A 14,246-nucleotide genomic window follows, 5' to 3' on the forward strand; every position below is an offset into this window, starting at 1 on the left:
TCAAATACAAAACAAAATTATACACTCCATACATCTTAATTACATCTTACTTTCCTTTTTTTTTATTTCCCTCAATTTGTCTGCAAATCCTTCATATTTTTACTTTTAACACATTTCTACCCATTCTTTATGTTATTACTGTAAACTTCATTCCATTTTAATACTTATTTTAACATTTTCCAATCACAGAGCTTCATTAAAACTTACAAACGTAATCTGGTTATCACTCAGTTTTTGCAAATATTGAATAAACTTTTCCCAATCTTCTGTAAATCTTTGATCTCGTCGATTCCGGATCCTTCCTATCATTCTGTCCAGTTCTGCATAGTCCATCATTTTAGTTCTCCATTCTTCTATCGTAGGTAGTTCCTCCTGTTTCCATTTCTGGGCCATCAATATTCTTGCTGCTGTCACTGCATATAGAAATAACTTCTTTTCTTTCTTATTTATCTCATTACCTGTAATGCCTAATAAAAATGCTTCTGATTTCTTAACAAATGTATATTTCAACATTTTCTTCAGTTCATTATATATCATTTCCCAAAAGCACTTCACCTTCTTACATTCCCACCACATATGAAAAAATGTACCTTCTTTTTCTTTACATTTCCAACATTTGTTACTTGTCTTATACATTTTTGCTAGTTTCACCGGAGTTACATACCATCTATATATCATTTTCATAACATTTTCTTTTATAGCTGTGCATGCAGTGAATCTTAAACCTTCCTTCCATAGTCTTTCCCATTCCTCCATTTGTATATTATATCCTATATCTTTGGCCCAATCAATCATACTGATTTTACCTCTTCATCCTTCGTGCACCATTCTAATAATATCTTATACATTTTTGCTAGGATCTTAAAATCACTGTTCAATATTTCTGTCTGAAATTTTGATTCTTTATCCGCAAAACCCCTTTGATTCAAATCTTTTCTAAACATCTCATTAATTTGAAAAAAAATGCAACCAATCATTGACATGGTCCTTAACTTCTTCGAATGGTCTTATCTTCCATTTACCTTCTCTTTTACTTATTAACTTCTCATATGTCACCCATCCCCCTGTCATATTGACTTTCTTCACACTCATTGCCTCCAACGGCGATAACCAATATGGAGTTTTTTGTTCCAACAGATTTTTATATCTTTCCCACACTTCAAGATTTTTACTCCTAACTGTTGAAGCAGTATCTTCTTCTGGTTCCTCTGGCCTTTGTTTGCTGTTTTACAACTTAACTCCTGTGTCTGCTATAGCCAAGAGCCTAACTCTTGTCAATTCCTCAAAATATCATTGATGTAAGAGGTTCTATGGTGCTGCTCTGAGGAAAAGGCCCATGAAACTTTTTTCTCCCCCAGATACATTCAACTACCACCCTCTACGCCCCTGAGATTGTACTTGGCAGACCTATTTTCTGTAAAAAAAATTAAATGTTTGCCTTTTGAGTACTTGACGTTTGCTGCCCTTTGATGACAAGCAAAACCAGCTTTCTGAGGTGGCCGTCTCACTCTGCCTAATGGTAGGCCGGCCAGCTCTATTTGGATTGGTAGGAAGCTTCTGGAAAATTCTCAGCTACATCCTTGTTAAGTCAGAGGTTTCTCAACCCCTTCCACCAAGCACCTTGAGCAAAGGAACAAATATGTTATTCTTCCTCCCATCCCCATAAACACATCTGAAACATTTATATACAACTATAAACGTGAAATAAGTTATAACACCATAAAACAAGAATGTTTAATATTTACTCAACCTTGCCCCAACTGGGTGGTCCATGATTGTTAAGCCAAATATGGGTGTATACCATAGAGAACCAGAGCCAATCATGTGAGTGCAGTCTGCCATGTTTGCACTTATCCAAAGCCTGTTTAAAGATGTGCGTTTGTGCATTGAAATGCCATCATTTTTTTTACCTGTGTGAGACAGGTGCACACTACTAAACATATAACAATTGTACGAACTCTCCAAGTGCTAGCAAATCCCATGGCACCTTTGTAGGGCCAGAAATGGGAGGCTAATGGAGATTTTATGGCACTCTTGTGACATCTATGTGCTTCAAAATATACAAGTTGAACAGGCGGGAAGCAAGCCGGTAGTCAAGCAGGCATAGAAGAGTTTGGATTTGTATCCCGCTTTATCACTACCCGAAGGAGTCTCAAAGCGGCTAACAATCTCCTTTCCCTTCCTCCCCCACAACAAACACTCTGTGAGGTGAGTGGGGCTGAGAGACTTCAGAGAAGTGTGACTAGCCCAAGGTCACCCAGCAGCTGCATGTGGAGGAGCGGAGACACAAACCCGGTTCCCCAGATTACGAGTCCACCGCTCTTAACCACTATACCACACTGGCTCTCACTGGCATGGCAGCTTCAGAGACATATCAGGACCCCTGCAGCACACCCAAGTTGCTTCTCTAGCCAGATCATTCTTCTTCCAGTGCTCAAATTAAAACTACCCAAATTGTTTTGGGAAGCCTGGTATCAAGAGATCATTAGTGGGCTCACTTAACATGGTGGTGGTGAGCTGAGAGAGTGTGGCATCATCTTCATCATGTGCACACGGGGGGCCTCGAAACTGCGTTTTAAATTGCTGTCTATCGGCAGATCTTAAATTGAGTCCATTTTCAGTCCTCACTGATAGGTGAGAACATGCAGAGTTGACCTCCTGAGCATGTGCAGAGTGTTTACCCTGTAGAAATGAGCAGGAGAGTCCAACCCAAACTATGTTGGCTGTTGAACGGTGACTCTGAAGGGGCAGGTTACTTAACAGGCTTGTTGCATAAGCTCCTTGGCAGCCTTCCGAACAGACACCTGGAAAAGGGATCTATTCTCCCTGGGGCTAAGCGAAGAGAGGGCACTTGGGGGTCTGGGAAGCTCTTAAAGAGGCAGCACTCCGTTAAGCCACCGTGCTTGAAAGCAACCCTTAAGCCTTGGTCGGAATGCCAACATTGTTTTGGGTTCGTTTTTGTTTGGAGGGTGGGGGGATGTAGGAATTCCCAGTATCAAAGATTGCCATATATATTTAGTGTTTCACAGTGGAAACCCTTCCCTCTGCTTTGCTGAAGCAGAAGGGTTGCCTTGATCTCAGCGGCCCCTCGGCAAAGCTACCAGCTCTCCACTGTCCCACCCCGGAATAATTCACCCCGGGAGATCTTCTCCGCCCATTCGTGGTCCACGCCCCACAAACCGGATTCGGGAGCGCTTCAGCTCCCAAATCAGCGCCAGCCGCCGAAGCATCACCAGCGCCTCAAGATCAAGGTAAGCGACGCCCGCGGAAGCTGAGCTGCCTCCGGACTGCGGGCAGTGGAGGAGCGAGGAGCTGTCAGGGCACAAGGCAGGCAGGACTCCTGGTCTCCCTGGGATGATGAGGGCAGAACAAGACCGTCCAATATCCTGGTGGACGACTAGTATTCAAGGCTGAGAGGGAGCGAGAGCCTGGGTCTTATCTTCCTACATGCAGGCTTCAATCCTCGTCGAACCATTTCCCAGGCAGAAAGACCGACTGAACTCAGGAGGACTTGTAGGAAGGGATGGGATTGTGAGGCTGTTTTTTTTTTTTAAATCCTGGTCCGTCCTGACCCTCGAAAAAGGACACAGAAAGGACAAATTGCTTTGCTTGCAGGTGGCAAATGAGGTTGAGGATGGGGTGAGACTTTCCCTTTTCTTCAGCAGATATTTCAGTTCCCTCGCAGTGAAATCCCAGTTCCTTGCAGTTATCTGATCCTATTATTCAGCCCAGCCTCAGAAATCCCTGCCAACTCCAGTCAAAGGGGAAGGTAGCGCATGCCAGATGTTGTGTAATGTTTGGTTGAATTTCAAGCTCAGATTCCATTCATGTATTGTACACCTTCCTTGCATGCGGAGGGGTGGGGGAGAGACTCACTCTGCCCAAGGGTGCAAGCAGCCCATTTCGCTTTAAGCCCTTTTTTCTGCCAGGATGAAGCCCGATGCAGAGCCGGAGCGCCCGCCGCTGGTTTACGTCCAGGGGGTTGGCATGATCAAGACATTTGCTGATGTCTTGGAAGAGGTGAAGGACTTCCAAGTTCATCCGGGGGACTTGCTGATCTCCACATACCCTAAGTCTGGTGAGTGAATGTCTGGGCTGCGTCCCACTCAATGGGAAGGAAAGTTGCGATGCCTGCATTTGCAGGGTATTGGACTAAAATTAAGGTCACCAGACGTCCCCGTTTCCTGGGGACAGTCCCCGGATTTACAAATCAGTCCCCATACAAAATCTATTGAAGTTGAAAAGTGTCCCTGGATTCATTGAAAAAAATCTGGTAACCTTAACTAAAATGGCTCATTGGATCCCTTCCAACTCCACAGTTCTGGGTTTCTGTGAAAAGGTGCTAGGCCCTTGAGGTAATGTTACATTGTCTAACACAGCCTCCAAATAGCAATGGCTTCCAAGAAAGCTTAAAAGGGATCACGTTCTTTGCAGACTTGTGGCTGTACAAATATGCCGGTTGTCGAGGTGGGAAGCAAGTATTTCCCTGGTGAAAACAGGGACATAACTGTGCAGTTGTTGTCAGTGCTGGATTTAGGGCTGTGCAGGCGGTTCCCCCGAACCGGGGGGGGGGGGGGGAACAAAATAGAGGAGATCCATTGGAGGGCTGGGGCAAATTTTGGGCTCGTGCAGAGTGCAATATTACAGTTGTGATATATCTCTAATCCTTACACTAAGAATTACTTCATTTATTAGATTTGTATACCGCCCATTCTTCAAAAGATCTCTGGGCAGTGTATTAAAACATGAGATAAAAGCACAAGGGAAAGGGAAAGGGACCCCTGACCGTTAGGTCTAGTCGTGGATGACTCAGGTTGCGGCACTCATCTCGCTTTATTGGCCGAGGGAGCCGGCGTACAGCTTCCGGGTCATGTGGCCAGCATGACTAAGCCGCTTCTGGCAAACCAGAGCAGCGCACGGAAATGCCGTTTACCTTCCCACCGGAGCGGTACCTATTTATCTACTTGCACTTTGATGTGCTTTCGAACTGCTAGGTTGGCAGAAGCAGGGACCGAGCAACGGGAGCTCACCCCGTTGCAGGGATTCGAACCACTGACCTTCTGATCAGCAAGCCCTAGGCTCTGTGGTTTAACCCACAGTGCCACCTGTGTTAAATAAATAGTTAAAACAGGACTCCCCCCCCCCAGTCCACCATCACACAGTTTCCAGACTTCTTTTGGGGAGGATATGTACTTTACCTGTATGCATGGGATTTATTTTAAGGGGGGCATGCTTTATGCTGGGGGGGCAGAACCCAGATATTTGTAATGCAATTAGTCAGTTAGTTAAGTATTTCTATTTATTTATTTACTTGATTTGGGGGGCAGCTGCCCCCACCTGGGCTACAGCCATGACTGTAGGGTGTACAGTGGTACCTCGGTTTCCGAACTTAATCCATTCCAGAAGTCCGTTCTTAAACTGAAACCGTTCTTAAACTGAGTTGCACTTTCCCTAATGAGGCCTCCTGCCGCCGGTTCCCTTCCACCATTCTGATTCCATTCTTAGACCAAGGTAAAGTTCGCAAACCAGGACACTACTTCCAGTTTTGCGGAATTCGTAAACCGAATAGTTCATAAACAGGACTGTTCTTAAACCGAGGTACCACTGTATATGTACCCTCAGGTGGCATATATAAGTTTTAAAGCACTCCCCCCCCCCCAAAGCGTTCTGGAGAATGTAATTGACCCATTACAAAGTTACAATTCCCAGAAACCCTTAACAAAGTGCAGCACCCAGAATTATTTGAGGAAACGTAGTTTGCATGTGCTTTAAATGTACGGCGTATGCAGCCTCAATCTTGGCTTTCCCTAACTGCACTGCAATCGAGAATTTATGCAAAACACCCCTTCATGCCGTTTCAGGAACTACCTGGGTGAGCCAGGTCATTGACCTGATCTATAAAGAAGGCAATGTGGAGAAATGCAGCGACGAACCCATCTACCAGAGAGTCCCTTTCTTGGAGTTTGCTGTTGAAGGAGTTCCCAAAGGTAAAACACCCCAGAAGGCCAGCAATCCAGGAGTCCCTCACCCTAAGGTATGCTGCGGGGACAGGTCGTGAAAGATGGGGAGAGGAGAAGCCTCTTTATTGACTTCTGTTTCCTCCCTCCCTTCCTCCCTCCAGGCATTGATCTGCTCAGAAAAGCACCTCGGCCGTGTCTAATTAAAACACACCTTCCGGTCCAATTGCTTCCAAAATCATTCTGGGAAACGGATTGCAAGGTGAGAGGGTATATGGGCACCTGAATCTAGCAAGAGCAGGATCTGAAAGAGGTCACTGTGGAAGAAAGGGGCTGGAGTGTTAATCTGAAAGGAGGATCACAAAGTTGCCAGCAGGGCTGTGTATTCTATGCAGAAGAAGGTTACTGTTTTCAAAAAAAGGAATCTAAGTTTCTAGTCTATATATGAAAGATACTTAAATACTTTATTTAGAAAATATCTAAGTTACTAGTCCATATGAAAACAGGCTTGAAAATCTATGGGCAATGTAAAAATTTAAAAACCAGAGGTGGGGAGGGCTTTGCAGCATTTTGTAGTAGCCAAGGGGAGGGACTTCAAAACCTTTGCATTGCCCCTTGCCCTTCTGCCTGACTGGCAGAAGCAGAATAAATTATGCTGATCATCCATTTAATCTGCATGCTACCTTCTGCACTACAGATGATCTACGTGGCCAGAAACGCCAAAGATGTGGCTGTCTCGTATTATTACTTCTACCAAATGGCAAAAGTGCATCCTGATCCTGGAACGTGGGACGAATTCCTGGAGAAATTTATGGCTGGAGACAGTAAGGACTGTGGGAGATGAGACAGAGGCAGAGGGCAAGGGCAATGACCCTGAAAGCCAAGGACAGAAAGCTTGTGATCTTCTAGATGTCATTGGACCCACCTGCTATATAGAAATTATGAAATTCCATATGGAATTATGAGCAAGTGTTTTACATAGATCTTACCTGGTTTGGAGGAGCTTTGTGAGTGTGAAGGTTCATATCCAGGCATTGCTCCTCTGGCTTCCCATTGCTTCTGGGCAGGTAGCGGTAGGATGAGATAAACAAATGATGAAGCTTCCTTATGTTGAGTCAGATCGTGATAATCTGACTGACAGCAGCTCTTCAAGGTGTCTGTCAGACTTTCCCCAGTTCTGAAGATGGAACTTTGATCCTTATGTGTGTGGAAAATGTGCCGTGTTTTAGACTACCACTTCCATCAGCCCCAGCTGTCCTGACTAATGGTCAGGGAAGATGGGTGTTGCAGTCCAAAAAAGGAAAAAAAGAAGCTATAGTACTGAGTTGCAGCCTTTACCCAGCAGAGGCCAGAATTTCCTCGTTTCTAGAAAGGTTCTCACGGAAGCCCATAATCTCTCTCTCCTCAGTCTCTTTTGGATCCTGGTACGACCATGTCAAAGGCTGGTGGGACAAGAGGAATGAACATAAGATGCTCTACCTTTTCTATGAAGACTTGAAAGAGGCAAGGTTCCCACTCCCCGGTATAACCCTTTCAATGCCAGTTCTGCTGCAACAGCAAGCAAAGCCACCAAAATGTTCAAAGTGTAAACATAGCACATATAGAATGTATCATGCATGCATGCAGTGTGTCAGAAGGAACTGTGGTGTCTAGAGGGCCGGAACATCATTTGCCACATTCAAGAGGTGCACCAGACGAAATGATGGTTCCCAGGTTGGGAAATTGGGAGGTCCACCTGGGTATTCCCATTCTGTACACTGCGTCCTTCTCCCCTGTCTTCCTTTCCCAACCCAGGGCTGGGGAAACCCAGCCAGATGGGCGGGGTATAAATAATAAATTATTATTATTAATTTATTAACCTAAGTCCCCCGGCTTCAACCCCCAATCATTGCTTATCTTCTAGAATCCTCAGCGGGAGATCCGAAAAGTAATGGAATTCCTGGAGAGGCCACCTGATGACCGCCTGGTCGAGAAGATTGCTCACCACACCTCCTTCAAAGAGATGCAGAAGAACCAAATGGCCAATTACACAAGCATCCCTGCCACGATTATGGACCACAGTATCTCCCCTTTCATGAGGAAAGGTAAGCTGCACTGACACCTGGAGGGATGGGCTGAAGAGGGCTGAGATTCCAGGGGTCCCAGGGGTTCACCCCAGGGTCCATGTTTCCTATTGGAAATGAGGCACAGCGAAGACTGTGGTATCTTTATGATATATGGTTTACATATATACATATTTACACATATATACATCCTGAGCCTGCAATGGAGGGGTTCACAACATCAGTACATCAAAAGGGTCTTGTTTCTACCACAGCCACAGGCTTGGATTCAAGCAGAAATCAGCCACGACTCTTTCTTTCACTCTGCCTTTCCAGCCTGAAGCTTTTTCCTCCGGGTCACATCACAGCAAACCCAGCCCCCAAATCTCAGGCTTTGTCCTTCTAACTCTCTGAGAGCTGGAGAAGGGGCCTGCCCATTTGTCATCTAGCACAAACCGCCTTGCCTTTGTTCTCTTAATGATCCATCAGCCAGGCGGTTACCTCATTGGGAAGCTAGCCTGGCTTGATTAGCTTTTAATACTTGCTAGGATTATAGGTGTCTGGCACCCACAAAAACATAATATTATTGCTCAGAAGAGGTCTTGAGGCATCATAGGGCTTAAGGAGTGTGCACCAAAAAGGGATCAGCTTACTGGAGGAGGCAAATGTCCCCATCATCTGCATCACCACAGTCAACATCATCACAAGTAGGGCCTGCAGATCTCTTCCTCTGCTTATGTATTTATTTATTATTGAAAACCCAATAATTTTTTTTGTTAAAAAAATTCCAGACAAGTGGAATCTGCAGCTGCGTATTGCTGCATGGAGTACGGTGTGGAAAGGGCAGGAACTCCCCGTTCCTCTTTTAGCCATCATATTTGACAGGTCTTTAGGTAGTAATGTTCATGTCTATCTTGTCCCTCTTTAATTGCCAGTGTCTTGACTCCCATTTCTTCCCATTTCAACCCAGGAATCACTGGCGATTGGAAGAACAAGTTCACAGTGGCTCAAAACGAGCGCTTTGATGCCGATTACAAAAGGCAGATGGAAGGAACGACCCTGCACTTCCGGACAGAGATTTGATCTCTTTGACTTCCCTTTTCGGGTGAGTCTCCTTTTATTCCCATTCTATGGAATCTACTACCTTTGCTTCAGATTCTTAATCTCAATTCCGCCCACCAGGTTTCTTGTTTGATGAACAGACCTTCATGTGAGTTAATAGAAAAGAGACAAAATACGGAAGCCATGATTCTTGGATTCTCTCCCATGTCCACAAACACTCCTGAACATGCACAATACTATCCAGCTTTCTCCCTAGCGGACAACTCTTCCTTGACGTTGCCTGCTGGTGTGTAGGTGGACACTTCCAGAAGAGCTGTTTATTGAGCATTTGTGCTGATTGGTTTGCAGGGAGGTTAGATGATCCTGTGTCAAACCAAGTGTTATTCTGCACTTCCCATCACTTTTCTTATTGCAAAAAGTGGATTTCTGTACAACTTTTCATATTGTAAAAGTCTGATCTTTGGATAAGTGGCTTTGTTGTTCAAGTTACAGATAGGTAGCCGTGTTGGTCTGCCATAGTCAAAATAAAAAAATCCTTCCAGTAGCACCTTTAAGACCAACTAAGTTAGTTCTTGGTATGAGCTTTCGTGTGCAAGCACACTTCTTCAGATACACTGAAACAGAAGTTGCCAGATCCTTCTATATAGTGAGAAGGTGGGGAGGGGTATTACTCAGAAGGGTGGTGGGAATGGGAGATTGGCAGATAGCTGAGATGAGCCTGCTGACGACTCTTAACGACTGTAATAGGTCTTACAGGAAAAGGCAAGGGGTGAGAAGGTGAGAAATGGCTTAGTCATGTATAATGGGATAAGAATAGAACGATCTGGTCTCAAAGAAGCCCACTTTTTATAGAATTTTAGCAAAGACATATATTTTGCATTACTTAAGCAGAGTACATGACATGCACTTAAAAAACCTTCCCAAATCGTCAGGTTGATACTCTGCTCATATCTCGTATTCCCACCATTAATAAATACTTTTATTGAAAAGCTTTTTTGTCCTCGTCCTTTATTAATTTAACAACATTAGTGTTGAGCTTCAGCAAATGATTTCCTGTATCAGCAGGGGGTTAGGCCGAATGAGCTTTGTGGTACCTTCCTGCTGTAAGCAAAGTTTCAAGGGTAAGTATATCTTTGAGTTGATGGCTATATTCAAGAAAAAGCACATGTGGAATGTGCAGTTTCATCTGGAAACAATCATCATCGTAACCTGAGAGGACTGCAGCCTTCCAGCCAGAACCTATGTTTCCTCCAAGAAGGTGGTGCTCTGTAAACTGGACTGCTGAGCATCCCAAGGGGCAAAGGAGTCGGATGAGCTGAATTTCCCTGACTTCTGCTCTTCCTACTGTCATTTGGGGAGTGAGTATAACAAGAAACAAAGCCAGGCACCAACCGCCTCACACTGAAACAGCCTTGGAGCATGAAGCATTGCCAAACTTTTTAGTTTTTTAAATGATACTTTAAATACTGTATTCCATCAAAACTATTCAAAGACTGTTGAAACTCATACACAGGCAGCAAAACTTAATCCCCTAATTAAACCCTTAACTTCAGTGTGGGGAAAACTTAAGGAAGCTATGAATTAAACAGACACTAGTGTAGAAAGTCAGAAACATCACACCAGTTGCATTCATCTACATGGCCCTGTAAAGAAAAAGTGAAGGATTATTATAATACAGTGGTACCTCAGGTTACATATACTTCAGGTTACATACACTTCAGGTTAAAGACTCCGGTAACCCAGAAATATTACCTCAGGTTAAGAACTTTGCTTCAGGATGAGAACAGAAATCGGGCGGCGGCCATGCGGCGGCAGCAGGAGGCTCCATTAGCTAAAGTGGTGCTTCAGGTTAAGAACAGTTTCAGGTTAAGAACGGACCTCCGGAATGAATTAAGTACGTAACAAGAGGTACCACTGTAATAATAATAATTTATTATTTATACCCCACCCATCTGGCTGAGTTTCCCCAGCCACTCTGGGCAGCTCCCAATCGAGTGTTAAAAACAACACAGCATTAAATACTAATAACTTCCCTAAACAGGGTTGCCTTCAGATGTCTTTTAAAAAGTAAGGTTTATAAATGTTATGAAATAAATAATCTTTACATCAGACTTGGACCCAATAGCTATTCAAATAGAGAAAAATAGAGGATCCCCTCTCTAATGTAGGACACATGACCACCCTGCTGTGATCTTGACTTCTGAGAAAAGGAATTTAAGGTGTGTGAGTGAGGGGGGGGGGCAGAGAGACATCTAGGAGGTTGAAAATGAGTTAGCAGACCGGTATACTGCAGAGCTGGAATTGAGCTTGATGTGGGCTTGCAGCTGAAGCTGAGGACCTGCAAGAACAGATTTGATGTAGGAGATCTCACCACACACTTTCATAAAGTGGGTGCCAATGGGATGGTCTTGGATTTTGATCAAAGCAGTGGCAGGCAGAGGAGATTATACCATTGGCCATGCTAGCTGGCGCTGATGGCAATTATAGTTTACCACATCTGAAGGAAAATCCATTGCCTACCCCTCCAATAGGTTCCCAACAAGCTAAAGTACAGAGAGAGAGAGACAGAAAGCAGGAGCTCCACAGAAATATTTAGCCTGTTCCTACCCACTTTCCATGGACCTCTATGGTCTACAATGGGGGGGGGGGGGTTGAAGAGAGCACAGATAGGAACTGCAACTGTCTTATTCCCCTCTGCTCCCCCCAGAGACATAGCTTCAGTCAAAACTTGGGGGGGGGGGGCAAATAGGTTGTTTTAAAGTGTACGTGTGAGGAAACAACTGATCTCACACCCTGTTTTGGCCCTCTGCTAAGTTTTAGAGCTACAGTTCCCAGCACATGATCTGAGAGGATTTGCCTTTTGTTGGAACTACCTTAATACTTCACCCTTCCCATCAGATGATGCAAAGAATTCGCCAGAGGATTACTGGATTTTCCCCTTTGAGGATTACAGCGATGTGCTTCAACATGTGACGGGTTTTTTAATGTTATAAACTTGTTGCAAGTACAGAGGCGGTTAGGTGACATTGAAATATACTGTGCTTTTGCAATACGCCGTATTTCATCATATATTTATTTGGTGGAAAGCGCTGAACGCCACCCCACCCTTCTGTTTCAACACTTCACGGGACAGTTTATAATGAATGGTTAACAACACAACCTTTTGCTTCTGTTCAGAAGTTTTAAATCCCATTGAGTTCAGTGGGAACTTAATGCCAAGTTGCTGACTATAGGATTGCAATCCAAATAATTAAAACTAACAAAAAACACTGCAATGTATTTCTCAGGACAGCAATCAAACATATCAGAAGCATGAAAACAGGCCCAGAAAAGACATTTTTTAAAAAAAGTTTTGAATAAATGGAGACGTCTCAGAAAGATTGTTCCAACGGGAAGCCTCAATTTCCGCTTCAGTCTGGCTGTCAGCCACCTCCTTTCAGCAAAACAGTCCATGATTGGAACTGAGCAACAAATAGGTGGCTGCTTATGAATTGACAGAAAAGAGGGAACACATCATTTCAAGAGAGGACACAGGCATGGGAAAAATTTGCACATGCTAATTTATAGGCATTGATGCAATCTTAAGGAGGATACAGTGGTACCTCAGTTTAATAACAGTCCTGTTTACGAACGATTCGGTTTACGAACTCCACAAAACCGGAAGTAGTGTCCCGGTTTGCGAACTTTACCTCGGTCTAAGAATGGAAGTCGAACGGTGGAAGGGAACCGGCGGCAGGAGGCCTCATTAGGGAAAGAGCTCCTCGATTTAAGAACAGTTTCGGTTTAAGAATGGACTTCCAGAAAGGATTAAGTTTGTAAACGGAGGTACCACTGTAATTTTAGATATAAACGAAACACATCTCACCACCACACTGTGGCCGTTTCCAAGCGACCTGTTGAGTATCCGTCCTAATTATTTTGCACAAATTTGCAGGGTGGTTATAAAGAGTATTGAGCATTGGTTTTGACTTGTTGGCAGGGAAATTAATAGGACATTTCGTCAGGCAATTGTTATCCAGTGCAGTTTCCTGTCACTTTGCTGACTTTGCTCTTGAGTTTCTAAATTTGTTTACTGAGGGAGGTTGTTACATAAGAGGGCCAAATCCAATTGCACAGCCTGAATTTACCAATCTGCAGTTGAAGCCGACCTGAAAAATGGCAACAGCTTGGAAGTGGCTTTTGACCAGGTGACCTGCTATGGGCCTCCTTTGTTTACTCTTCAGGTGCTAAATGTTGATGGGACACTTCAAGGCTTCTGATGCTGCCCTGCTTTCCCTTCTGAAGGTTATTTATCTTTTGAATCCAACTTGGACCAGACAACTCTTCAAGAAGGGGGAAGGGCATCCTCTATAGGGATGGGCAAACCCCTCAATTTCAGCTCCGCTCAGTTTCTCATTCTTAAATTCGGTCCTCCAGATTAGCTTGCAATTTTAAAAAAGGAAGATTAATCAGTATGGTATTTTAGTGTGAATTTCACCTCTTTGAACATAATTTTGCCCAATATTTTTGCAACATGTATTTCCCCCAATATTTCTACTTTCCCAGATAAAATGGATTTTTGTGTTATTCTGACATATGTACATTTTTGTACACATGACTTGGCTGGAGAACTGCACACTAAAATTCAAAGAAGTGTGAAGGACAGCTGCCTTGGAAAGGGAAAATAAGGTGGATTCATCCCATAATGTGAACTGATAATGTGAATTTCTTCCCCTATCCTGAGTTCTCTGACCCTCAGCCACCCTAGAGACAAGATGGTTCCACAAGCCTATTCTGTCCCTTTCCTGCTGCAGAGCTGCTCGCAGTTTGGGGTGCGGTTGTTTGCGTTTCTTGCCTGCTGTCTTTTCTTGGCTCCCGTTATGTGTTGACACACTGAGGCAGATCCTGGCAGAAAATCAAGGTGAGGGTGAGATACACACACACAACCCAGAACAAACTTAGTTGGTCTCTAAGGTGCTACTGGACAATTTATTTTTTTATCTCAACACACACACATCAGTTCAAGAACCCAAAGGGAGACAATAGCAACATAACCTCCCCTGGGCTGGCTTTGGTTTGGCAGGCCTGCCCAAGGCTGTGTGCAATTTCGAAAACAATTTGATGTTGCAAAATCGAGCTGATCCGAAATTTCTCATGAAAGATTTTTCAACCACCTGGAAGAACCTTGTTGAGAGGAGAGGGTTGG

At 44.1% G+C, this 14,246-nt stretch overlaps 1 protein-coding gene across 1 annotated transcript; it reads left to right on the forward strand.

Moving 5' to 3' along the window:
* The first annotated feature begins 2,919 nt into the window (after positions 1-2,919).
* Positions 2,920-9,529, forward strand: LOC308461028 (sulfotransferase 1A1-like). The gene is made up of 9 exons (XM_080977604.1): positions 2,920-3,251; positions 3,930-4,078; positions 5,862-5,987; positions 6,122-6,219; positions 6,655-6,781; positions 7,366-7,460; positions 7,861-8,041; positions 8,970-9,104; positions 9,182-9,529. Exons 2-8 carry the CDS (start codon positions 3,931-3,933, stop codon positions 9,080-9,082), a joined length of 888 nt encoding a protein of 295 aa, XP_080833730.1. The 5' UTR covers positions 2,920-3,251; position 3,930; the 3' UTR covers positions 9,083-9,104; positions 9,182-9,529.
* The last annotated feature ends 4,717 nt before the right edge of the window (positions 9,530-14,246 follow it).

This window comes from Podarcis pityusensis (assembly GCF_964106645.2).
Source record: "Podarcis pityusensis genome assembly, chromosome: 13".
Classification (NCBI taxonomy): Eukaryota; Metazoa; Chordata; class Lepidosauria; order Squamata; family Lacertidae; genus Podarcis; species Podarcis pityusensis.